The sequence below is a fragment of the Scomber japonicus genome, chromosome 8, assembly GCF_027409825.1.
Source record: "Scomber japonicus isolate fScoJap1 chromosome 8, fScoJap1.pri, whole genome shotgun sequence".
In the NCBI taxonomy this organism is placed as follows: domain Eukaryota; kingdom Metazoa; phylum Chordata; class Actinopteri; order Scombriformes; family Scombridae; genus Scomber; species Scomber japonicus.
Genome location: NC_070585.1, coordinates 26,926,132 through 26,949,563, shown reverse-complemented (window position 1 = coordinate 26,949,563; position 23,432 = coordinate 26,926,132). Strand labels below are relative to the sequence as shown.

General features: G+C 40.3%; 2 protein-coding genes across 4 annotated transcripts in view; one reads left to right on the top strand and one right to left on the bottom strand.

The window, feature by feature from the left end:
* LOC128362485 (LIM and calponin homology domains-containing protein 1-like) overlaps positions 1-15,006 on the top strand; it is a 92,407-nt gene extending 77,401 nt beyond the window's left edge. For 2 of the 3 annotated variants that reach the window (XM_053323221.1, XM_053323223.1), the window contains 17 exons: positions 257-383; positions 733-890; positions 1,138-1,624; positions 3,206-3,520; positions 3,928-4,033; positions 4,199-4,293; positions 4,379-4,478; positions 5,107-5,181; positions 5,972-6,000; positions 9,221-9,313; positions 9,580-9,744; positions 9,927-10,021; positions 10,772-10,933; positions 11,709-11,804; positions 12,505-12,613; positions 13,556-13,658; positions 14,630-15,006. In XM_053323221.1, coding sequence (XP_053179196.1) covers positions 257-383; positions 733-890; positions 1,138-1,624; positions 3,206-3,520; positions 3,928-4,033; positions 4,199-4,293; positions 4,379-4,478; positions 5,107-5,181; positions 5,972-6,000; positions 9,221-9,313; positions 9,580-9,744; positions 9,927-10,021; positions 10,772-10,933; positions 11,709-11,804; positions 12,505-12,613; positions 13,556-13,658; positions 14,630-14,655 — 2,341 coding nt within the window. In that variant the 3' untranslated portion in view covers positions 14,656-15,006. The remainder of the gene's footprint in view (positions 1-256; positions 384-732; positions 891-1,137; positions 1,625-3,205; positions 3,521-3,927; positions 4,034-4,198; positions 4,294-4,378; positions 4,479-5,106; positions 5,182-5,971; positions 6,001-9,220; positions 9,314-9,579; positions 9,745-9,926; positions 10,022-10,771; positions 10,934-11,708; positions 11,805-12,504; positions 12,614-13,555; positions 13,659-14,629) is intronic. The other variant, XM_053323222.1, reaches the window with a different exon arrangement.
* Positions 15,007-19,144: 4,138 nt separating this feature from the next.
* On the bottom strand, positions 19,145-21,070 carry LOC128362489 (paired mesoderm homeobox protein 2B-like). Its single transcript, XM_053323228.1, has 3 exons — positions 20,830-21,070; positions 19,993-20,180; positions 19,145-19,573 (listed from the first exon to the last, which is right to left on the bottom strand). Exons 1-3 carry the CDS (start codon positions 21,068-21,070, stop codon positions 19,145-19,147), a joined length of 858 nt encoding a protein of 285 aa, XP_053179203.1.
* Between the last annotated feature and the right edge of the window lie 2,362 nt (positions 21,071-23,432).

The window sequence follows — 23,432 nt, the reverse complement described above, 5'->3', positions numbered from 1 at the left end:
TTGGGAAGTTGTACTCATGTCTTGGTTTCCTTATTATTACGGTTTGTTCCACAGGACTGTATGAAATGGATTAATATGCCAGTCATACATGCAGATACACTTTACTTACAGTGAAAAACATTCAGGAGAATTCATGGTGTCATCTGCAGCAATATGGAAGAAAAGAAAAAAACATGTTGCATCCTGGCAATGACTTGTCAACGCGATCTTCATTATCTATGTTTTTTGTGTCTCTTTATCCCTTCCTCTTCTCCAGGAGTGTGAGTATGATCGACATGCGTAGCGAGGAGGAGGCCATCTTGCAGCCCCACAGTCAGGTGCGTCATGAACTGATGCACAACCAATACAACCAGATGAAGGAAGAGGAGGATCACTGGCAGGATGTGAGTCTGTCAGATTCTCCAACTTTTATTTTTCTTTGTCTTTGTGCATTTTTTAATGTTGTTTTTTTTAAGTGGGCCTTCAATACAGGGTTTTCATAAGAATGTTGTCTCACTTCCACAGTTTGTATTTCTTGACTCCATTGTGTCAGAGGTTTATTCGATATATTCAGTGATTTAGTGCCTGCAGGCTGAAGCACAGACTCCGGTAATATTTTGCCCCAGTTAAACAACTTTATTCAGTTTCCGAGGGCTACAGCAGAGCTTCAGGTCTCACAACGCTGCTAAACCGAGACCTCGGGATTTGTTTCATGTGGAGTTAAAACACATATAATCTGTTTGTGTGTGTCAGGACCTGGCCCGATGGAAAAACAGACGGAGGAGTATTTCCCAGGATCTGATCAAGAAGGAGGAGGAGAGGAAAATGATGGAGCAGTTGATGACAGGAGATGGCTGTATCTCCCACAGGAGGAGGAGCATCAAAACCTACAGAGAGATAGTGGAGGACAAGTAGGTTAAATTCACACTAACTGATGACAGGTCTCAGTAGGTACTGAATAATTCTGTATAAGGAACATTATGTCATTAAGAGATTTTGCTAATTTTGCTCCCTGTTAGTGGACATCAAAGTGTTCAAGGTGTATGTTTCCCCTTTGTTTAAATCTATCTCTATAATATGGTTTAAAACTCAAATTGTATCTTTTTAAGCAGCCGTTTCAATTTATTCTCTCTGTACCTGCTTCCCTCTTTTTACCAGGGAGCGTCGAGAGGAGGAGCTGCGGTTGGCTTATAGGAGGGCCAGAACCCCGGAGGAGGCGTCTGTCATCCTCAATCGTTACGCCCAGCGTTTCTCCATCAGCGAGTCAGTGCTGGAACGCCTGCAGCTGCCAAAACTCCTGGACCGCAGCATATCCGCTGACCCTTCCTTCCCTACCTCACCCTTCCCACTCTCCCTCTCCCTGTCCTCCTCCCCGACAACCCCAGATCCCTTTGATATGGACCCTAATGGGCCCATGAAGTATCTGCGGCAACAATCTGCCCCAGCTCCAAAGTTCACATCTACACTGGAGGCGCGAATCGAGGAGTTTCCCAAAGACACGTCTGTACACCCGCGGCACCAGATTCGCTCACATTCGTCTGAGCCACCATCAACCCGAGCCCTGTCGCCCAAACCGGTGCCTTTGCTCACGCCCAAGCCTTACATCCACCCCCGGCCTGCAGCGGTCGAACCATTGTCCAGCAAGGTGAGATTCACTAAAGCATGTCATTATCTTCTGTGTGGAGTTTGCATGTTCTCCCCGTGCCTGCATTGGTTCTCTCTGGGTTCTCCGGCCAAAAACATGCAGGTTAGGTAAAATGGTCACTCTAAATTGCCTGTAGGTGTAAATCTGAGTGTAAATGGTTGTTAACTGTATGTTAGCCCTTTGATGGACTGGTGACCTTTCCAATGTCGGCTGAGATTGGCACTAGCCCCGCCAACGACCCTCTAGAGGATAAGCGGTATGGAAAATGTATGAATGAATGTCATTATCTCAACAGAGAAAGTCAAGGATACCACTTTTCCAGGATTATGGGACCATTTCCCAACTATAAAAATGATGACGCATTCTCAGTGCTTTGTACGTTTTGTATTACAGTGTCCTTCAAATGCCTTGTGTGTCCTTGCCTTGTCAAATGTCTTGGTTGCCATAGTAAAATCTGCCCAATAGACTAATATCCCACAGTCTAAAATGTTCCCTACATGTTCATGATACAGATCTTTTCATCAATAAAATAATTAGATTAGCGTAACTACAGCAGTTCTTCAGTAGGCATGATCGAGGTCTTCACCACTTTACATGTGGTTTCTTTCCAGTGCTGGCTGCCCTCCTCACAGACTGGTGGGTAAATTCGCCTCCAGCTTTGTTGGCATTTACATTCGAATGCCAAAGAACCGCCATGGTGATGAGCCGGCTGGTTTCGAGAGAAAAAAAAAAACTTCCCTTCTCAGTGGAAGCATGTCATGTTTCAATTTAGCTCAAAGTGCTCTCAACAGGATCCATTTCCTCCTCTTCTGGAAAAAACTGCCAAATGGGAATATTCAAAATGAGATCTTATGTTTTGGTGTGGCGGAGAAGGGAGGGGGGAGTTATTACCAGACCAGATGGAGCAGAGCACTTTGCTGGAATGTCTTGTCAGGAGTCTGAGCGAAGCCCGGCTTTGAATGGAGCCCTCTGTTCCCTATTGACTTAAGAAGTTGACAAGTAGGGCCCTCTCAATGTGAAGTGGGCTCCCAGCGGACAAAGAGGGCCCACACAGGCTGCTAGGAGAGGGATGAGAAGGTGGAGGTTGGAGGAGGGGGGGGGGTCGCACAGACTGGCTGTATTCACCCAAACTGCAGCACTGTGTCTTAAGTTACCGCTCACCAGGAGCTCCCCACACATATATTAGTGCCTCTTTGTCATAGAGGCCAGGGTGGTGTTGTGGGCTACATGAATAGGTAATAATGAACAGAGAGGAGTGGTTGGTAATGACCACAAATGAGTGCACAGGGTTTGTAGCCATGAGGTTTGTTTTAATTTTTGGTTTGTCATTGAAAAGAGTTCAAACAGTTTGGTTAAAGTGGATATATTTCTTCCAGATGTTTCATACCAATAAACACATTTTTAAATCAGTCATTTACAGTAAGGGCTGGAAAATATACAAAACGTAACAGATTATCAAAAAGGTATTGGCCAAAAAACTCTTGTTTCTTAAGTGACCTTTTAAAGCTTTTAAAACATCTTCATCAACAGTACAGGACACATATTAAACCAAACAGTAAACCTGTTCTCTTCTGATCCTAGGCGGATGGTTTGCTCCGAGTCAACGGTAACATAGGAAGTGACGATGTTCCCACCACACCTGAGAGTCAAGGAAGGGAATCTCCTCCTCATTTCCATGCCTCCCCTTCCAAAACCAGCAACAGCACTGTAGACGTTCCCTCGTCAACAGCCTCGCCCGCACACAGTACACACGCCTCCCCTGGAAGAGGAGGAAGCCCAGTGTCAACAAAGTCCGCAGAGGCACCGGGTGGCACAGAGTCGCCATCTGAAGGCGTCGAACAAGGGAAAGTCACAGAGCATTCGACGCCACCGAGCCGGCCCACCTCACTCCCAACGGTCAGGATTAATATCTTTATGGTTGGATACAGTGAGACGTCGAAATAAAACACTGAATTAAGTCCGTTTCCTTTCGAGAAGATCATTATCACATTGACATGATTGACATAAGATAAGAAAATTCATCTTTAGTCTCATGATGAGGAAATTTACATCTGCAAAATATAGTTATAAAAAAAAGAGCTTCTGCCAAATAATTTGTTTATGTACACCTAACTATAACGATGTAATCCACTCTTTATCTTTAGTTGTTTTATACTATCTTTAAAAATGTTGTCAGTGCATCTAAGAAAATTTGCTCTTCAAGGCTTCTTGAAGAGCAATCCTAACCCTGCACAGCATTACCTTGATACCACACCTGTGTTTGTCATTAATCAATGTGAAAACAATCTGTGCCTTATTTACAGGAATTGCAGAAACCAGAGGAAAGCATCGAGAAGAGTGGAGGTCAGACAGCAGGTGCTCCAGAGGAGGAAAAGTCAAATGCTGCAGATCAACAAACAGCACCTGCAGGTCTGAGCAGCATGTTGCTATGCTGCCCCCTTGTGGTTGTGTAAAGATGTGTATTATTGTAGCTCATGGACCATTGTAATTTTTCTTAGAAATGTTTGAAAGATAATGTGATTAGTTTTGATTTGTTTTAACATTTGTGATAAATTGTTGTCTCTATGTTTTCAGAAACTAATCAAAAACAAGAAAAGATTGAACAAAACATCTCCAAACTTGACCAATCAGAGGACAGCACACACGAAAGTCAGCCAGTAACTTCACAGGTGAGACTGCCAAGTGAGCCAATAAAAACATTTTAACCTAACATATCATAACAGCCATTTATCAGTCCTGTAAATCTGCCTCCAGATCTGCAGTTCCCTGGAGTGGTCTCAGAGAAAGGAGATTGTACAAAGCTTCACTGCTTCTGCATCATCTGGATACGACCTGCCAAGTGAAACAACAGAAGGTGAGTGAACTCCTGACGTCAAATACCAAACTAGCAGCTTCTTTTTCCTCATACATCTTCTTGTTTTCTGAGTTTTGAATAGCATATCCTCCTTGCCGGCTTTTTTCCCTTTTGCCTCTCAACTGTGCACTCTTTCTTTTTTGCTTATTTACTACGAGATGTTAGAATAAGAGTTAAGGGGGCAGTCAGTAACCTAATGTGTATCAACCTGTTTTGGCAACATTACTTTGGCAAACTCCTGCATCACCATTCTCAAGTCGCAATTATCTCTAATGAAGTCCTTCTTTCACTTTTGATAATGATGACAGGTACAGAAGCTAGTAAGAACTGAGAATGACCAAAAACAAGCTATTACACTGCCTAATTTGTTTTTTATCTGTCTTTTATTTATACCTTGTCTTCAAACTCTAGCAGAGTAGAAAACAGTTTTTTTTAAATCGGAAATTGCAATTTCTTTTGCTTTTCCAATTAGATTTCATTAAGCCTCCCCCAATTAGATTCCTCCAATTCTCTCAATGTCCATTCCAACACCTAGTTTTGACATCTGTCTATCCCTTATTGCTCCCCTTCTTCCCCTCCCTTCCCTCCTTTCTTTCCACCCACATATACTTTTTTTATTTCGATATAGACTTTGCAAACAGTGTCAGGTCTCCGTCTGCAACCAGCAACCCTAAGTTACGCTGGGACTTCTTCGCTCCAGCAGGTAAACACCTCCATTCATCAGTGGAGCTCATGTTTCTGCCTTCAAGAGTGCTGAATGCACAGGGTTTCCCTGCCACTCCTGCGAGGGCCAGGCAGCAGCCCCTCAGTCCCATCCATTTGTTTTGAATTCATTTCTAGTTCAGAGTTTTGTGGATGATCAGTTTTGATGTTTTGATGTTTCTCATTTGTACTATGCACGTTGAAACATACAGTTGTTAAAGGTGTAAGTCATCAGTATGTTATTATTGTTAGAGTTATCTTCATTTTGGTTTATACTGGTATCATCTTGTTGATTAGGATGCACTGCTGGGAGAAAAAAAATAGGTCACCTGTGACAGTTTCTGGAAATGATCATGGATGACCTTCTTAACTTGATCCTTATCAGTTATGTGTTTGCCTCAGTGTGCTTTTCATTGCTATTCTTTCCACCAAAAGCTACATTAAGTTTGCCTCAGTTTTGAAAAATGTCTTAATGTGTAGCTGAATATATTAAGACATCAAGACAAAATCAAGATAAAAAGGACAATCGTATATTATTATTGTGTCAGTAATTGGCTCTCGATTATGCTTATTTGTCGCTTTTGGTGGAAGTTTTCTGACTTTTTCCTTTTCATTCATCAACATCTTTACTCCTCAGGACTTTAAACTTCAGCTTGGCATGTTCTGAGTTTATTTAACATGTGTCCCGTCATAAATCGCTTTGAGATTGATGATCACTAACATCAAAAAAATGTGGTGGTTTGTTTTAAATTGTATTTTAAATAATGTCCCCTCTCACATTTACTCTACAGAGGAAGCAGAGAAGGATCGCCGTGGCAACGTGAGTAAAAGAAGCATAATCTTATTTTTATTTTTTTTGGTATATATTTTATGGTCATACTCACAAGATATTCCTTTTTACTGCTTCTCATCTGGTTTACCATCTCCTGGGTTATATTAGGTACCAGAAGTTTACAAATGATCTCTATGTACACAAAAATAAGCCTCTCACCTGAACTAAAACATAATATAAACCAAGATAATTAACCACTTTTTATCAGCAGTGTTTAGTTCCAACATGTAACATTGTGTATAATATCCATTTTAAAACATGATCAAATCTCAAAATCCTGTAAAATGTTGCATAGTCAGCAGTTCAGGCTCAGCTAGAATCCATTATGGCAGTCTGTGTTGACTTTGGTCATCATTCTCTAACGTCAGGCATTAGCTTTTAGTGAAGTTTTTGGCTCAAATCGTGAACTCGCTGTATCACTCAGCTACACATCATAGCGCACACACAGCTGTTAATGTAGCATGCCAGATGAAGATGCTGTAGACAATGGCCGAAACTGCTTTCATTTTCATTTGAGCTCACCTCTGTCTTTCTCTGTCTTCTCTCTCCTTTAGTAGGAATCCTTTGGCTAGCATTGGAGTAGTGCTGTTGTGGTAGACCAACTATTTCTGTCTCTTCCCTTCCCTTCTTTCTCCTGTGGTGGATGTGTGTGCACATTGGTGTTGATCTGTGTGTGTGTTTGTGTGTGTGTGTGTATTTGTGTGTGTGTGTTTATCGGGGGGCTCATCCATCTTATTGGTCTCTCACTGGCTTCGTGGTTGGGTGAGAGGGTGTTTGTGTGTGAATGGCGGCTTGTTGGTGGTTGTGAATGTGCGCATGAATATCTGTGTGCCGTGTGTGTATTTACGCATGTCTGTGTGTGTGTTTTGGTGTGTGTGTCGGGGTCTACTATTAGGTGTCAGTCCCGGTGTTGCCTCAGGCCAGGCGGGGTGACCGCTGGTCTTGGGACCCGGATGAGGAGCGAAAGCGTCAGAAAAGGTGGCAGCAAGAGCAGGAGCGCATGCTGCAGGTACATAGTATACCTCAAAGGGGCAAAGCATGGTACATGAGACCACCAGGAGTTCAGAATGAGATGCAAATTTAGGTTTTAGTTGTACAAACAGCTGTCAGAAATGAAAAGTTGAACCCTAACCCTAATCCTGAAAAAAAGCCTACTTTAATCTACCTATTTAGCCAGCTAATTTTTAAGCCTCACAGTCTTGCTATTAGGTTTTCTCTCAGCACACACAGCTAACCTTCCAAGTTAAGCCACACATTTGGGAGAGAGCACAAGAGCTTTAGTTAAGAAGGAAACAATTATTAGATATTCAGCAATAAATGGCTCCACTTGTCATGAGGGTTTGATAACATAAGTGTGTCAGAAACTCATAAAAGTTATAGGTGAAACAAAGAAGTGTTTTATTTCCAAGTACAGCAGTGGATAACCATGTTTGTTAGAGTATGAATGGAATAGCCATTTTTAATATTATGTTTGAGCATTTCAGAAAGATTGGTTTCATATTACAACAGAGGCTCTCCTGGCTATTAAGCTGCCTTAAAGCCTTGAACTGAAAGTGGGTGCAGCAGCCCATGTTATTACATTTGGATCAGAGTTGCGTTACATGAAAGCAAATTGCAAATGTTTTGTTTAACGTTGCCCAAAAGGTTCTGGGTTGACTCGCTAATACAAGCTTGAATTGATGCAAGGCATGTTATCCTAGTAAGCACTGATTTGGTGATTTGCAGGTCAGTAAATGGGTGGAGGATAAGACTTAATTAAAAATGGTAATGACAGTATTTTAATGTGAGGCAGGTCATGACTACACATGTCCTTTTTAAATGTTGTTGAAACTATTTTATATTTGACATTGACCTATATTAAAAAAAACACATATCTGCCAAATTTCAACCAAGACATCCTGACTGGCAAAACACCAAATCCCTGCTTAGTGGGATACTAAACCAGCCAAAAACCCTGAAAATGAATTCAGACACCGTTTTTCGGTAAAAGCAGCTGCTGTGTGACACTCACTGACTTGCTCTGCTCAGAATCAGACGGATTAACATTTCATTGCTACTTGCCAAGCTTTTGTCCATATTTGTTTTGTATGAAGCATATCCTCCCCTCCAAAGACACACCCCAGCTGCTCCTATACACACTTTGACCACCAGAGGGCGATTTTGTGCAGTGGAAGAACCACTTATCTTTGGTTTCTTTCACCTCACTGTCTCCATCTCATGCACATACATCGCAAACACAGACGAGGACATTGTCCAAGGTTGCTGCTGTTGCTGCTGCCCAAATCACCCTCTCTCTCCTCAACCAATGAGAGCTGCATCTCAAGCCCGCATTTTTTTTAATTATTATTATTTTTTTTTTATTTAACCTTCAAAGGATTCTCAGATATGTTGGTCTCATCTTGATAGATAAATCTTAAAAAACAAAAGTGATAAGAGCAGATTTCTCTCTGCGGTTGTTTCAGGACTGCTTGAGATGAAACGCCCTGAAATGGATGAATGTGCTCGTTTCCTCTCTGGTTGACTCTGTGTTGTCTCTGCGCCTTGATCTTGGTCTTTTCATCTGTCTTGCTTTAAGTTGCTTTCTCTCTGAATCTTTGTTATTCTGGCCTGCTGTCAGGCTTCCTACACAAATCTGAAAAAAAGAGTAAAACATTTAGTCTTATAGTGCTTGTTTAGAATAATCTCAGAGGGATGGGTTATATTCCCCAGTTGCAAAAACAGTAGCGAACATCATGGGAAAGTATGAACGCAGCCTTTTAAAAAATGGAAGATTGTGTAGGAACCCTGTGCACAGCAGGTTCTGCATGTTCTGCTTTTGCCTTTTGTCCGCACCGCCTGCTTCTGGTCTGTTTTGGTTGCTTTTTTCCCCTGACAAGCAAACATCAGATCTGAGCAAGTGTTTAGCCAGAACAAAGAATTACTTTTTGGATTCATGTATTCTCTCTAAATCAAGGCTTATATTTTATGTAGTTACTGTGGGCAACCTACAAGCAAATCTTATATAGTCTACTGAGCAGGCAGTATGTACTAGGAAGGAATTTTATCATTGACTCTAATTTAATTTTTGAAATCTACTTTGATGCCAGTTATACATATCTGCGTATCGGCTCTGTTTTCCTGCCAATTGCAACCACCCGCAGACAGTTTAGTCTTCCCTGTTCGTTGAGGCTGTGTGCTGTATGTCATGTGTCTGTTGCCATGGTAACAGGAGAAGTACCAGCGCGAGCAGGAGAAGCTGAAGGAGGAGTGGGAGAAAGCTCAGAGGGAGGTGGCCGAAGAGGAGAAGAAGTACCATGAGGAGGTGTGTGTGTGTGTGTGTGTGTTTATGTTTCAGGGCACGTGTTGCCTCTGTGATGTGGTTTTTTTTGGGGGGGGGCTCTTTTTTTGGTATAAAAGGCACTCAAAATAATTGAAACCAGCATCATTTTTGACTTATCTAAATTAAAATGTATAATATGTGTGTATTTCACATGTTTAAATCTAAATAAGTGTGTATTTACTGACTGATATTCAATAATAACAGTAATTACATACATGTTAACAATTCACTGTCCTCTATCACAACAGGAGCGTAGGATACTGGAGGAGACTGTGGCGCCTCTGACTCCCCGTTCATCAGCCCTGCCCTCCCCCAGCCGAGGGGAGCTCTCCTCCACCTCGCAGCCTCAGGACGCCATCGTCCGCTCACTCGCCGACTGGGAACGCAAGCAGGAAATGTTGGAAAATCAGTCGGTTAGCTCATTTATTGATTATAGTTGATTTATTAGATGGTGCAGTTTGCATTAATCTTGTATCAATTCAGCCGGGAGACTATGGGTGGCAATTGGCTTGAATTACATGAGTGGGCACGTTGGGTTTTTTTTTTAGATTGGTTGATCAGCTAACTGTTCGCTGTTTCTGATTGGTTGAAACAGAGAGGAAGTACAGAGAGCGTGGAATGGAAACGAAGAGAAAACGACAGGACCAGTGACATCAGCACTGCTGACGACAGCATGAAAACAGGCAGAAGGTTGGTGAAGTGTGTCACAAGATACATTAACTGTAAATGATGCATTTCATCACACACACAGAGTGGCTAAAATGAGGCTGTGATGCCTTCAAGGACAAGTCCATCTATCAATATTGTTTTTTATTTGGTCTTAATATGTGAAATTTATTACCAACCACATAAGAAACATAAGAGCCCAAAAGATGGAAACTTCTGAGAGGTTGGAGGAATGCTCAGAGAAGTTGAGAAGTTTAGATTTTAAATGATAAAATAGCTGCTTTTGTCGATTAATATTTGGAATAATTATCATTTCATGCTATAATTGTATAGACAAATGTAAGATAAAGAATAAAATGTCATCAGTGTCTTTGATTTGATTTCTTGTGAAATTGAACTTTTCACATTTTCTCAATTTGGGAGGATTTGCTGCTTTTCTTGGCTTTATATAATGTTGGACTATTGCAAGTTGATTATGTCACCTCATACTTTACACATATCAGGATCAATTTTCTGACATTTTATGGATTAAACAGTTATAGAATAATATTAAAATAATTCTTAGTTGCAGCCCTGACCGGCTCTCATCTTCATGTGTCTCCAGTATTTTTTTGGATGTTCTATCTCTGTTTTGTTCTACTTCTTCAACCAGTTTCTATCATAATGGATATCAGTGGGATTAATCAAATTAAAATGATATAAAATGAAAAGCATCAATCTGTGATGTGACATGAGCATGTACAACAGTTAATGTTTCATTTCTGTCATCGTCAGCTCGGTGAGCCAGAGCAGCAGTCAGGTCGAGATGTTCGGTCACAGTCTGCAGAACGGCCAAAAGCTTCCATCGGTGCCGGCCAAAACCTCAACTCCCGTCAAGAAACAACAAGAGCTCAAAGCAGACAGCAACAAGCCCAGCCGGCCTTCAGGAGACCGCAGGTGTGTGTGTGTGTGTATGTGTGTGTGTATATGTGTGTGTGTGAGAGAGTGAAATCCTTTTGTACAAGCTGCACCACAGTTCTGGATATTAAGTAGTTTGTTAAACATCAGAGAACAGGCTTTTGGAATTCATTTCTATTTATGTCCCCCTTAAATATAAAGGTTTGCTGCATATTGTTGAAATAATACAGAAAAATGTGTCCTTAACTGTCAGAATGGAAAATCCGCAAGATACACACACACAGCACAGTTTAACCAATGTGAGAATGTGTCTGTACATGTTACATATTCACAGCCTGTCTAATAAAAGAAAGAAAACAAATTCTTAAAATATAGCATTTGCTGCTGTAACATTTATTTCATTATGTACTTTTTCAAATGTACATTTTACATTTATCTCAGGTTTAAATGCATATTTAAAAAGACCATAATAACAAGCAGCAGGACTTTGGTTTGTGTGCATCCTTCAGTGAACATGTTTGACCAGCAGGTGGCGTCTTGCACCTGTGTTTTCTGTCATAGTCTTCTTCTGTAAAGCAACACTCCTGCTTGACAAGAAAAACACTGATTATCATTAGATGAATCTACTGTATAGACACATAACATTACATTTTAAAGAATAAAGTAGGATTGTGTTACACCCAAACATCACTGAATAAGTTCCACCTGTGTAGTTTTGTCCTGGTTTGGATTGGTTCGTGTCTGTGTCTGTCAGCCAATAGAAACGCTGGGACTGTGAGTCATCATCATGTTGCATGTTGCTGTCCATTTCCAGGAGCAGCCCCATTGATAATAACATGGGCCGCAACTCATCAAAGCCCCCCGCAGCATGTCCTCCACCTCCAGACACAGTGCCTCCAGCACCCAATAGGTACTGCATCACAAACAGCTCCACATAGATGGGAAGAGGGTGGGGGGGGGGGGAAGGGGGTGGAGGGTGGCTAGGGTGCTCATTTCTGCATTGTCATTTTCTGCTTCGCTGCCTGCATCTCTCCACCCATTTCATATCATCTAACAGCAAGGACTCTCCAACCTTCCAGGAATATCAATACAATAAATGGGAACGTGGAGTCAGAGAGAAGCAGAAGGTTATTTATTAATATTGTTTGTCTATTTTACAGGCAGCGGGAAAAAAATGTGATAGAGTTTACAATCTGCAGGCCAAGACCAGATTTTAAATATCTGAAAAAACAGGAAACATGTAAAGCCGCAGACCGTGATGAGCATTAGTGATCACATGAACCCTGATCAACAGATATAACGACCAAAAACTGCAAGGGCAACGACTGAAAAGCTACCTCTGTATTTTCATTCTGTAAAGGAAGAAGATACTATCTGTCCTTGTAGATTAGGGTATGAGATAGCTGAAAAGTTCCAACATAATGACATAAGTACTGATGATTACAGCTCATTAACACTGTTTCCTTTTTGTATTTAGCTAAATAACAGCTAAATTGGCACAACAAGAAATAAGCTGCAAGTCCATGAACATCCTTCAAAGTCGTTCAGTGTTCTAGTGTCATAGCCTGTGTGTCTATCCGTCTCTCTCTCTCTCTCTCTCTCTCCTGTAGGTCCGTCAGTGGGAAGAAGCTGTGTTCCAGCTGTGGGCAGCCATTAGGGAAGGGGGCGGCAATGATTATAGAGACCCTCAGCCTCTACTTCCACATTCATTGCTTTAAGGTTAGTAGCAGAGAGAGAATTTGTCCTCCCACGACTGCTTTTTGTCATCAAATATCCAGCCTCGTTCTCTTGTTTGTCTTTGTTTAATGGTCAATTATGAGCATGAGTTGTACTCGAGCAGCAGAGCTTAAGCTCGTAAACACAATAAAAGGATAAGGCTGAAGATATTTTGTTATGTTTCTTGTTGCCAAGAAACAGCATTAAAAGACCAAAACCAATATTAGAAGTCTAAGTAACTGTAAGTATTGTTTGTGGAGCCAAAACCTGATATTACTTTGTTATTATATTCCTTCTTCCTTTTTGTTAAAAACACATCAAGAGGCATGTTTTCTTATTACCATGAATATAGGCACAGTATGTAATAATAAGTCAGTCCCACACACACAGTCCTGCTGCCATGAATACTCACTGGAGCACCAAATTTGTATTAATCCACAGCTGAAAGTATTCCCACCCAAATGCAGATGTTACTCATATTTGAATAACCTTTGCTTAAAAATGACAGACAGACAAATGACTGAGCCTCTTCTTGGAAATGAAACTATATATTTGTGACCTGTTTTTAAAGATGTATGTCCTCTGTAGGAACTAATGGGTTTGGGACTAGGAGACACAGGCAGGGTGGAGAACAGTATTGAGAGGTGGATTAATGTATCGGTTGTTTTTGGTCTTTTTATTGATATTTGTTGACAATAAGAAACCGATTAATGCGAGCCTTCTCCTTTTCAGATTCACCTGTTATAACAACTAATAAATCACCTTTCTGTTTCTCTCTCTCTCTCTCTCTCTCTCTCTCTCTCTCTCTCTCTCTCTCTCTCTCTCTCTCTCTCTCTCTCTCTCTCTCTCTCTCTCTCTCTCTCTCTCTCTCTCTCTCTCTCTCTCTCTCTCTCTCTCTCTCTCTCTCTCTCTCCATCCTTTATGTCTCTTTGTTTCTGTCTTCAGTGCGGAGTGTGTAAGGGACAGCTAGGCGACACGACCACGGGGACAGACGTCCGAATTAGGAACGGCCTCCTCAACTGCCACCAGTGCTACATCCGCTCCCGCTGTGAGTCCCTCCACCTCTCTCCACCTCCCCCTCTCTCTCTATCTCATATCCTCCTCTTTCTCCCCATTTATCTCTCAACTAGCATCTGTTCTGCATCCCTTTTTTTTCTGTCTCACACCCTCTGTTTCATTTCCATCCAAAAACTTAAAGGAATTATCAACGTAGCTGACTCCAAGCATATAAAAACACTGTTATGAATATCAAAAAGCAGAAGCACCACAAAATAATTAAACGTTCATGTTAGATAAAGCTCACAAAGAGGAGAGGTTTAATCATTCTCTAAAATTAGAAAAAGGGAAAGGTGTTATTGTTCCTTATTGTTTGCTAATGTTGGTCATATTTCATATATTCCTTGATGAATAAATGCAGTTTTCAATAAGGCAATATTGGTACAGCACCCAGCATTAAATACAGTGCCCCACGAATCCAGCCGTGAATTTTTAGTGTCTGATTTATTGTTTTCAAAGTAAACGCGACAGTATTTTCTGGTAAAGATTCAAGGTGCGTTTCAAACCCCACATTCTTTATTGCAGCTCGCTGTGAGGCTGATAAGATGCGTGTATTTTAATATCAAAAATCCAACTGAGTGCGGCTTTAATAAAGAAGTGTCAGACACAGTGAAGCAGTGATGAATGGAGGGATGAATCTGAAGCTGCGTCCGGTGAGAGAGGAAGAGAGAAAGTAGGGATGTTTCAGTCAGGTGAGGATGATGGTAAGTTTTGCAACGTTTTTTTGTAACTTTTAGATAACCTCTCAGCAGCTGTTGTCACTTGAGGATCAGCAAGCAGCAAAATCAAATCAGACTCAATCAAAAGGCCGTTAAGTCCTGAATTAGGAGGGTTTTCTCTCATTATAGCCGCATGTCCTTGAACTCAACATCCCAGGAAACGATTGTGGGTAGTTGTTGTTGTTGTTGTTTTTTAAATTGTGGGTTTCCTTCTGTGTGTTTCTCTCTCTCTTTTTCTTTCAAGCGGCCGGACAGCCAACCACGTTGTGACGCTCGACAGAAAAAGCACAAGGTTCACGGAAGAAATCTCATCCCTGTTTAACCAGATTATCTGCAAAATCATGTCCTTCAAAGCGTGTCGGGGTTTTTTTTTTTGCATCCTCCGCAGCTCAATAACCAACGAAGATTCATCACGTGGGTCAAACAGAGATCTGTGGACAGTCAAAAAAAAAAAAAAAAGAAAAAATCTATTCTTTGTGTGTATGTCATCTGATATGTGAGTGAAATGAATCAAACTCTTGGATTCGATTGGTCCTCATAACACCACACAGACTCTGTTATATCATGCAGCAAGAGAGAGAGAGAGAGAGACTGTTTTGGGGGGCGGCGGCCATTTTAACATCCTTCAGTGAAAACATTTACAGATGCTTCAAACACAGGAAGGGCTCTGTCAACGTCCTGACGCTCAGGTGTTGATTAGAGAAGTAGGATCAGATTCTACTTTCCTGGTTTGGAAAAAGAAATGTGAAAAATGTACCATTCAGTTCCATAAAATGGAAATGCAGTATATCACAGTAACGTAATCACTTTTTTTTTTATCATTTAAGAAACATTTTCTTAATTTGGAGTGATAGGAATAAAAAGATAACCGAATGTGGCGTCAGGCAGCTCAGATTGGTATTTTTTAATTTCTCATAACAGGCTGGATCTGGAAAAATATGAATAATTTTATGCCCCTGCAATGAAGTGTGAGATTAAAACAAAATATTATTAACACAGTTCTTTTATGAAGAGCAATAAAGGTCACTATAAACCCACATTTAGGTCCACAGATGAAATATATTCAGAAAATCCCTATTTTTTGAACCTTTGGCCCACACATTGACCTCTTGTGTCTCTCATTCTGTGCTCAAAATAAAATTAGCTTCTTATATAAATACATATTATGAATGTAGTGTTCATCATTAGGGCAATAACATGACTTGTGAGCTGTTCTCGTGCTTTGGGTCACATCAGGTTGTTCCTCGGCCAGCCTGTCAGCTTGGAAAGTCAGGACTTTAATGTGCCTTAGGAAAGCAAGGTGATGCAGGAAAGAAACACCAGCTGTATGGTGTTTTATTTCTTTTTTTATTCTAATTCTAATTATTATGATTATTTTGGGTAGAGGGAGGGATTTTGGCCAAATTTTACCTTTTTAAACTGCAGACAGACGGGCTGCAGCCCTCCCGTACACATCACGCTTTACTTCAGTTGGTAAGTACTTATTTTCACATAAACACCCTTTACTTAATTTTCCACATGTGACTCCTCTGTGATTTGCAGTGATAAAACCTGTGCAAATGAATACATTTGTTGTCTATTTGGAAAAGGAAAAAAAAACACAGTATAGATGAAATATATACTGCAGGGGAAACCATTGATTTAATTTTGAATGTTGTTTTATTCTAGGGCAATATAGACTTCTGTATGCTATTAATTGAGGTAATTTTGATAATTGCTCAGTGGTAGGATTCATTCATTTAAAATAAAAATGAAAAAAATAAAAATAAAATAAAAAATGAAAACACAAATATCACCAATACATGTTACATCTAGTTAATCAGCAGAGGTTAATATTGAACACACATACCAGCAGTTGCACCTGTGCAATATTTGGTTGGATGAAACTAAAGATCTGTGCCGCCAGCTGGATATTTTTAAGTCACTTGCTTCTTCTTCTTTTTTTTTCTGAACTTGTATGAGAAGAGCTCGATTATGTATTGTGGATGTTAAAAAAATGCACGTTTAAGCCTAAAACCAAATGATTTGCTAAATGAAAGCAAACTAGCAGCCTCCTCTTCCTCCTCCTCCTCTTCCTCAACTGCGTCCTATAGCCAAGCTTTTCCTCCGGGTTCATTTCTCTGATCTACAGTATTTTTAAGCTTCTGTTCTAATTGTGTGTTTTCTTTTTTTTTCTTCTTCTTCTTCTTTTTTTTAAAATCCTCATTTAGATAACAAATAAATCTCGGCTGAGTCTCTTATAGCGGGATCTTTGAGACGGAGCTCTATATTCAGACGGTCTTCTTTAACATGGATAGTTGGGGAATGAAAAACCTTTTACGTCTGTTCTGTATTTATTGTAATATTCACCTGAACACTATCCGAAATATAGATACATTTGATGTCCAAATGCGATGGCATTGATAGCATACTGTATGTTTATAAATAAAATGGTATAAATTTGAAGAAAAAAATGTGCAGCTGTGTTTTCATTTTTGCAAGAATCCCCTGAAACGAATGGAAGAAACTTGTTAAATAAATACTTGTTATATTTTCTACATTTTCTGGCTCCTTTTAGAAATCTGGCAATATGTAGACAGTGAAATTAGAGGAAACTCATTGTGTTTAAGTATCATAGAGATGACAATTACAGATGTTAAATCTAATTATTTGAAGTTGACCTATTACCGTGTTAGTCTAAGTATTAAAACGTGGGTCATAAAATCTGTTTTGTTGTTATTGCACAATTATAACCCCCATAATATTAAAATTGGGTCACAAATTTTGATAGCTGCTACCAAAAAGTGTGAGTTCAGATAAACACATATTAAACTCTGACAGCACAAACCGTTGACCAGGATCAATAAAGGTCCTCACCACCTCACCTGCCCAAATCTGCCCCAATATTTAAAAAAAAAAAGGTTCATGTATTTGATCCTCCAGCATCACAAAATCTCAAACACCTCATTCAACATCAGCCCCGTCTAGTCTAAAATGATTAAAGAAAAATAAATCCTTTCCAACTCGGATCAACTTTACTTTTTTTTTATCTCCACATTTAAATTTGCTCTCCAATAAGATGACTCTTCATTGGTGTTAATGGAGCAGTTTTTCAGATTTGATCTCATTTCAGTAACCTGGGCCTTTGTGTCTGCACATCTGCATCGAAATTAAAAGAAATAATTTAACTTAAAATGCAACAGTTTCCATTTTCAGGGGAAAATGAATAAATAAATAAACTTTAAAAGGTTGAATAAATGGTGTTGCGGTGCTGTCCGTGGTGCTGAAATCACTGATCCTCTTAGAAACGAGCCTCAATGCACATTATTTATGAGCAACACCTAAAAAGACTTTTAAAGATTGTAATATTAGATAATAAAAACCTAATAATAATAACCTTTACCTGTGTTTCCTAACGCCTCCAAAGAAAAACATGACAAATCAACTTGCACTATTATTTTTTTGTTTTTTATCATCAACAACCATTTCAATGGTACACCTGGAAAACTATGTGCACATGTAGAAATATTTCCTTCTTAAATATAAGCATTCATTACCTACATATAAATAACTTTCAGATCCCGGACAAAACATGTTACATAATGCTCACAAAATGGGAGGGAAATCATTTGTAAAATCAGACAGAGAGACAACATGCAAATTATATAGAAATAAATACAATGTTTGCATCCATTCCCTTTTTTCTTTTAGTTTTTTACCCAAAATAAATTCTTCCGAGGGAATTTTTGTAAAACATCAAAAAGACTTGTATGATCGATCTACGAGGGAGTATGGCCTATGGTTCAACTATAGGAGACAATAATACGTATTAACACTATACAATTTGAGCCACAAAAACACTGCCGTAGAAAGACACACAAAACATACAGATTCCTGTCAGAGGTGAACATTGCAGTAGTTTGTGCCTTATTTTTTCTCGAGGAAACAATTGTGTTTTTATATCGATAATTTAAAGAAACTAAACTCTCAGCAGCCCCGCAGAAAAAAAGAAAGAAAGGAACGCAGCTGTAAGAGGCTACTTCCACGCAGCAGGTTGTGTCTACAAGACAACAGGAAAGCAAAAAAAAAAAAAAAAAACGCGTCAGTTTCTGGGTTGGATATTTGTTGCTTCACACCTTGCATTGTGTGTGTGTGTGTGTGTGTCTGTGTGTCTGTGTGTGTGTCTGTGTGTGTGTGTATGAGATAGAGAGAGCATCCGCAGTCATGGATATTAAACGTCTCTCTACCAAACAAAGCAGCTGTTGAACTCTGACATTATAATGTGACAAAAAAGAGGCTCCTTTTTGCTCACTGATGGCACGAGGTGTCTCCAGTGCGCAGACGTCTGCTCATTATCAGAACAGGAAAATATTCATCTTAACAAGTCACATAATCCAGTATTGAGTCTAAAATGTGTAGTTGTTTTTTTTTCTTAAAACAAGAGTGTTGTGAGTTACAGTGATCTGCATTATTCTGCCTTTTTTTTCAGGACATGATGAAACAAAAAAAAGGAGGAGAAACATTTCATCTTGCACTTGTTTTAAGAAAAAAAAAAGACAAACCATGACTTGTGAAGGTGGATATTTCTACAGCCAAAGTGTCAACTGACCACAAGAAACGGCGCAAGGCATAAAAACGAAATAACAGAGTTGTCATCTTCTTTTTAACTGCGTTTTATTGTCCTTAAGTCTGTCTTGAGCAATTGCTTTTCAGTCTCCGGAGGGAGGAAACTTCTCTTTTCTCCTCTGCTCTGTTGTTCTTCCCCCGCTGTGAAGCTTCATTAGAACATGCTGGTCTTTACTAATGTAGCTTTGGCTCCGTTCTGTCTTTGCAAAGACGACAGTACGCTGGCGAATGGCCCGCCCAATGAGTCCGGGATGGAGGTGATGGTCCCCGGGGCGGGAGCCCAGCCTTGGCTCGGTGCTGTCACCCCCATACCGGTGGACACGGAGGTCTTCACTTGATCCACCTGTCCGTTCCCGGTGGTGTTGACTTGGCCTCCGGTGGGGCTCGGTCCGCCGCAGTTGGAGGTGGGCACGGGGTTCGGGCCCGGTCCTCCTGTGCTATCGGGGTCGGTAGATTTGGTGTCTTTGCTGTCTTCGTCTCTGGGGTCGGACTTCTTCCCGGAGCTGGACTTAGCAGCCGCTGCGGCCGCTGCAGCTGCCCGCTCCTGCTTGCGAAACTTGGCGCGCCGGTTTTGAAACCACACCTGGATAATTGAGAGAGAATAGGAGAGGAAAAGTTAAACAACCATTGATGGTTTATTTGTACATAAATAATAAATCACTGCTAATCTAAAGCGATATAACAGCTCAGTTATGACCACGTGAGACTCTATAGTGGAGATGTTGTGAATTCATTCTGCTTATAAATGTGTTTTGAGGTTAAAATGTTAAAAGTGTCTTTAAAGAACAACAACTGTTTATTTTACGCATTAGTACACAACATGCTGTCACGTGTCAAAGCAGTAAAGTGTTTATTTCACTAAAATCTAGTAAAAAAAATAAGCCATATGATGTTGAAATGTTTCTCATTTGCATCATAAATCCACCCGTGCGTAATTGTAGCGTAATCGTGCGTAACGGGAGCAGTTTGGCGCCTGTTGCTGGAGAGCCGGTGGCTGTTTACCTGCACTCTGGCTTCAGTCAGATCAATTTTGAGTGCCAGCTCCTCTCTGGTGTAGATATCCGGGTAGTGTGTTTCAGCAAAAACCCGCTCCAGCTCCTTCAATTGGGCGCTGGTGAAAGTGGTCCGAATGCGCCTCTGCTTTCTCTTCTCATTCAGTCCGCCGTGATCCGTGAAGAGTTTGTAGGGAACTGTAAACGAAATGAAATGTCACCGTTAGACGTGCCAGTGGTCTTATCTGTGCAGTAATGGGAAGATATGAGCGTGTGTAGTAGAGATGTTGTCAAATGAAAGTAAATTCAAATTCGATATTTTGTATAAAATCCAGTTAAGGGCGCCGGGCTAGAGCTTTCAATTCTATTACGCCTTTGATTACCTGTGAATTAGTTCTGAATTGATAACGTGGCTGACCTGTGATGCGGTTAATTGTAATGTTAAACTAATTGTTGCTCCTCAGACTGAGGCTCAAGTTTGAAAACTTGTCATAATGTTCCCATCCGCCCCGCTTGTTGCTACTGTAACTCCAATTCGGTGTCAATAATGAGCTTTAGTCTTTGGTTATCTAATTATTTTCGAAGCTTTATGTCTCATCGCAAAGTAAATAAATTATGCCTATCATTTTGGCAGCTTAAGATAATTCTGTTGGCGGTTTTGGGTGTGACTGGGATAGTATAACCCCGTAACCGAATTACCGCTTGCCTGCAATCGCTTCTAACGTGATAAATTCTTTCATTTATGTAAGCAAATTTCGTTTGGTAAATACTAAACACATTTCCATTTTCAAATGCAATCAAGGCGTCCTATAATACGCCTGGTTGAGGCTCCGGAGCCGCTGCTTACCTGCGGCGTACGGGCTGCTCTGGTGGTCCCGCAGGGTCCCCAGGCTGCAGGACCCCGGCGTGAGAGACGGACAGCCGGAGGTGGCCCCGAAAGTGGTCCTGATGGGATTGTACTGAAACCCACTGGCTTGACTGCACGAACTGAAGTCCGCATAGGCCGATGCCAAGCTCGACGTGTCCATCCCGGCCATACATGACTCGTAGGCAGAGGAATTTAGGTAAGAATACTCCATTTTATACATTTGAGAAGGCTCGGTTGAGTTAGAAAGCTGCACTTCCCGGGAAAAAATATGAAACACTCAAAAAAAAAAAAAAAAAACCCCAAAAAAATTGGGTTAAGAAAGGAAAAAAATAATAAAAAACAAAACTGAGGAGGACGCGCGGTCTGAGTTGGGGAGGGAAAGATGACTTGTTTGGTTTGAACTGGTTGGAAGGAGGCTGGACGGTGGGTAGATGTTCACTGCTCAGCGCCTGCTCCAAAACTGGCCTCCTTTATAGGAACCTAGCCCTGTTTTATGAAAAGCCCCCTAAGAGCCGCCTAGCCCGAGGTCTCTAGAGCATATAGTCCTCATAATAAACTTGGCTCTTTCCGCTTGGACAATAGCAAAGCGTTTGGTCTTATTGCTAGCGCTTTTTTACATGACAATAACTCATCAGTCTATTGGGCTGGCACTGGGGGCCCGGGCTGTCCAACCTCCCTATCATTGATCCCCTGCATCTCTAATTAGAATTTAATACCACGCCATTACGCAGCCCCTCCACCACCACCAGCACCACCACCCCTCTACCCATCCACCCCACTCCTCTCCAACCACCATCTTGCCCTTTAATTCAATCACACCACTTGGAAATAATGAAAGTTGGGTGACGATTCTCCCTGATCCAATTTTCTCCAAGCTTTTAAGCCTTTTAAGCGACCGTATACCTTGGGCAGGATTTCACATAGTATTCCCCCTCTGCTTCTCTTTCTGCCCGTCTGCTCCTGACTGTTTTCACTGGCTTGTTTGATTTCTCTCGTGAACCCTTCTGCATGCACCGAAGCAGCGAATCGTGTGTGCATTTTACCCTCTATAACGGGTTATTTTGGCGCTTAGGTATTAGGATTTCTTGAGGTTTAAATATCTTCTTTTTTTTTGACAAATAAAAAAATCAGCCACTTCGGTTACAGTTGCAGGTGCACTTACAGTATCAAATGCAACTGAGTTTTAATCATATTTTCTATGTGTGTGTGTGATCCGTATTTTTCCTGCTTTGTTCCAGGACTCTTATTGCAACAAAAAAAGCTGTTTCCACTGCAGCAAATCATCTATATTACTGGCTGATTTTACGCACAGATCATGCATGCACTGAGCAGTCTATGCACATTATTTTTTGGTTATATGTCACATTAAATTTTGCATGCTATGACCAATTTTTAATGATTTTGAACCTGTAATTTAGGCTTTTGCCAGTACATGATTCATGAATGTGTAGAAGCTGAATACATCTAAATAAATGAAAGTTATGGTCCATCATATTGCAGTTTGCGTCCAGTAATAAACTAATTTACCAGTTTAATTTCGATGGCAATATTGGTCTCTTATTTTTTTTTTTTGCCAAATAAACAAAACGTTTTCCACATTTCTTCACCTCTCCACTGCTGCAGCATAATCTCTGCTAAACTTCCGGGTGTGTTTTTAGGATTCAAATGAGTTTGTAATTGTCTTTATTACTTTCATTATTTCGTTTATTTAGCAAATAACATCTTTCTAATGAAAGTAACGAACTGGCGAGGCAGTCATCGGACCTCTTAGGCTCACAATATTGGCTGAGTGGTTAATTTGGTTTGTGTAATAAGGTGAAGCGTTTTGTATGGCGCTGAAACCGAGTGTGTGTTTCTTTCTCTTTTTTTCTTTTTCTTTTCTTTTCTTTCTTTTTTTTTTACCTCCTTTTGGATCGAGTTCAAGTCCTCGTTTGAAGCCTCCAAATGATCAAAAACACAAAAAGGCGCAACAGGAATTCTGATGGATCAATTCAATTTAGCAGATGAGTGTTTGATGTTTCAATTTCTTCATCACTTTTCGTGTTTCAGTGATTGATCTGCTTGGTAATGTTCTTATTTTGAGGCTCTATCTCTGAAAAAATCAGCACAATATCCCTTTAATAGGCGGCTGAGAATATGATGCTCATTGGTATCAGCATCTTTATGTTACTGTATCATCAATTTAAACACTAGATATTTTTATATAGAACTTCTATCTCAAAGCCTATTAGATTATATTAAAGGATTATAACACATATTTTGCTTTGAACTGGTTCATCTCATATATTTATTACTTTCACACTCATCTCATCTTTTCATTATTATTAAGGAGTGGGAAAATATGACATTAACACGTTTTATTAAAAAAGGGGATTATATCTTTGCACAGGCTGCTATTGGTGAGATAAATATAGGTCAATATCTGAGGTCCTTGATGTAAAATTGAGTTTTTATATATTTCTTTATGAAAAAGGTGATTAAATTATTTATACATCTTCATTTTATTTCAGATATGTCGATATCTGAGAAGAACTAGCTGCTATTTTTTTCTTCTTTGCGATATTGTCTCCAAATATCTATAG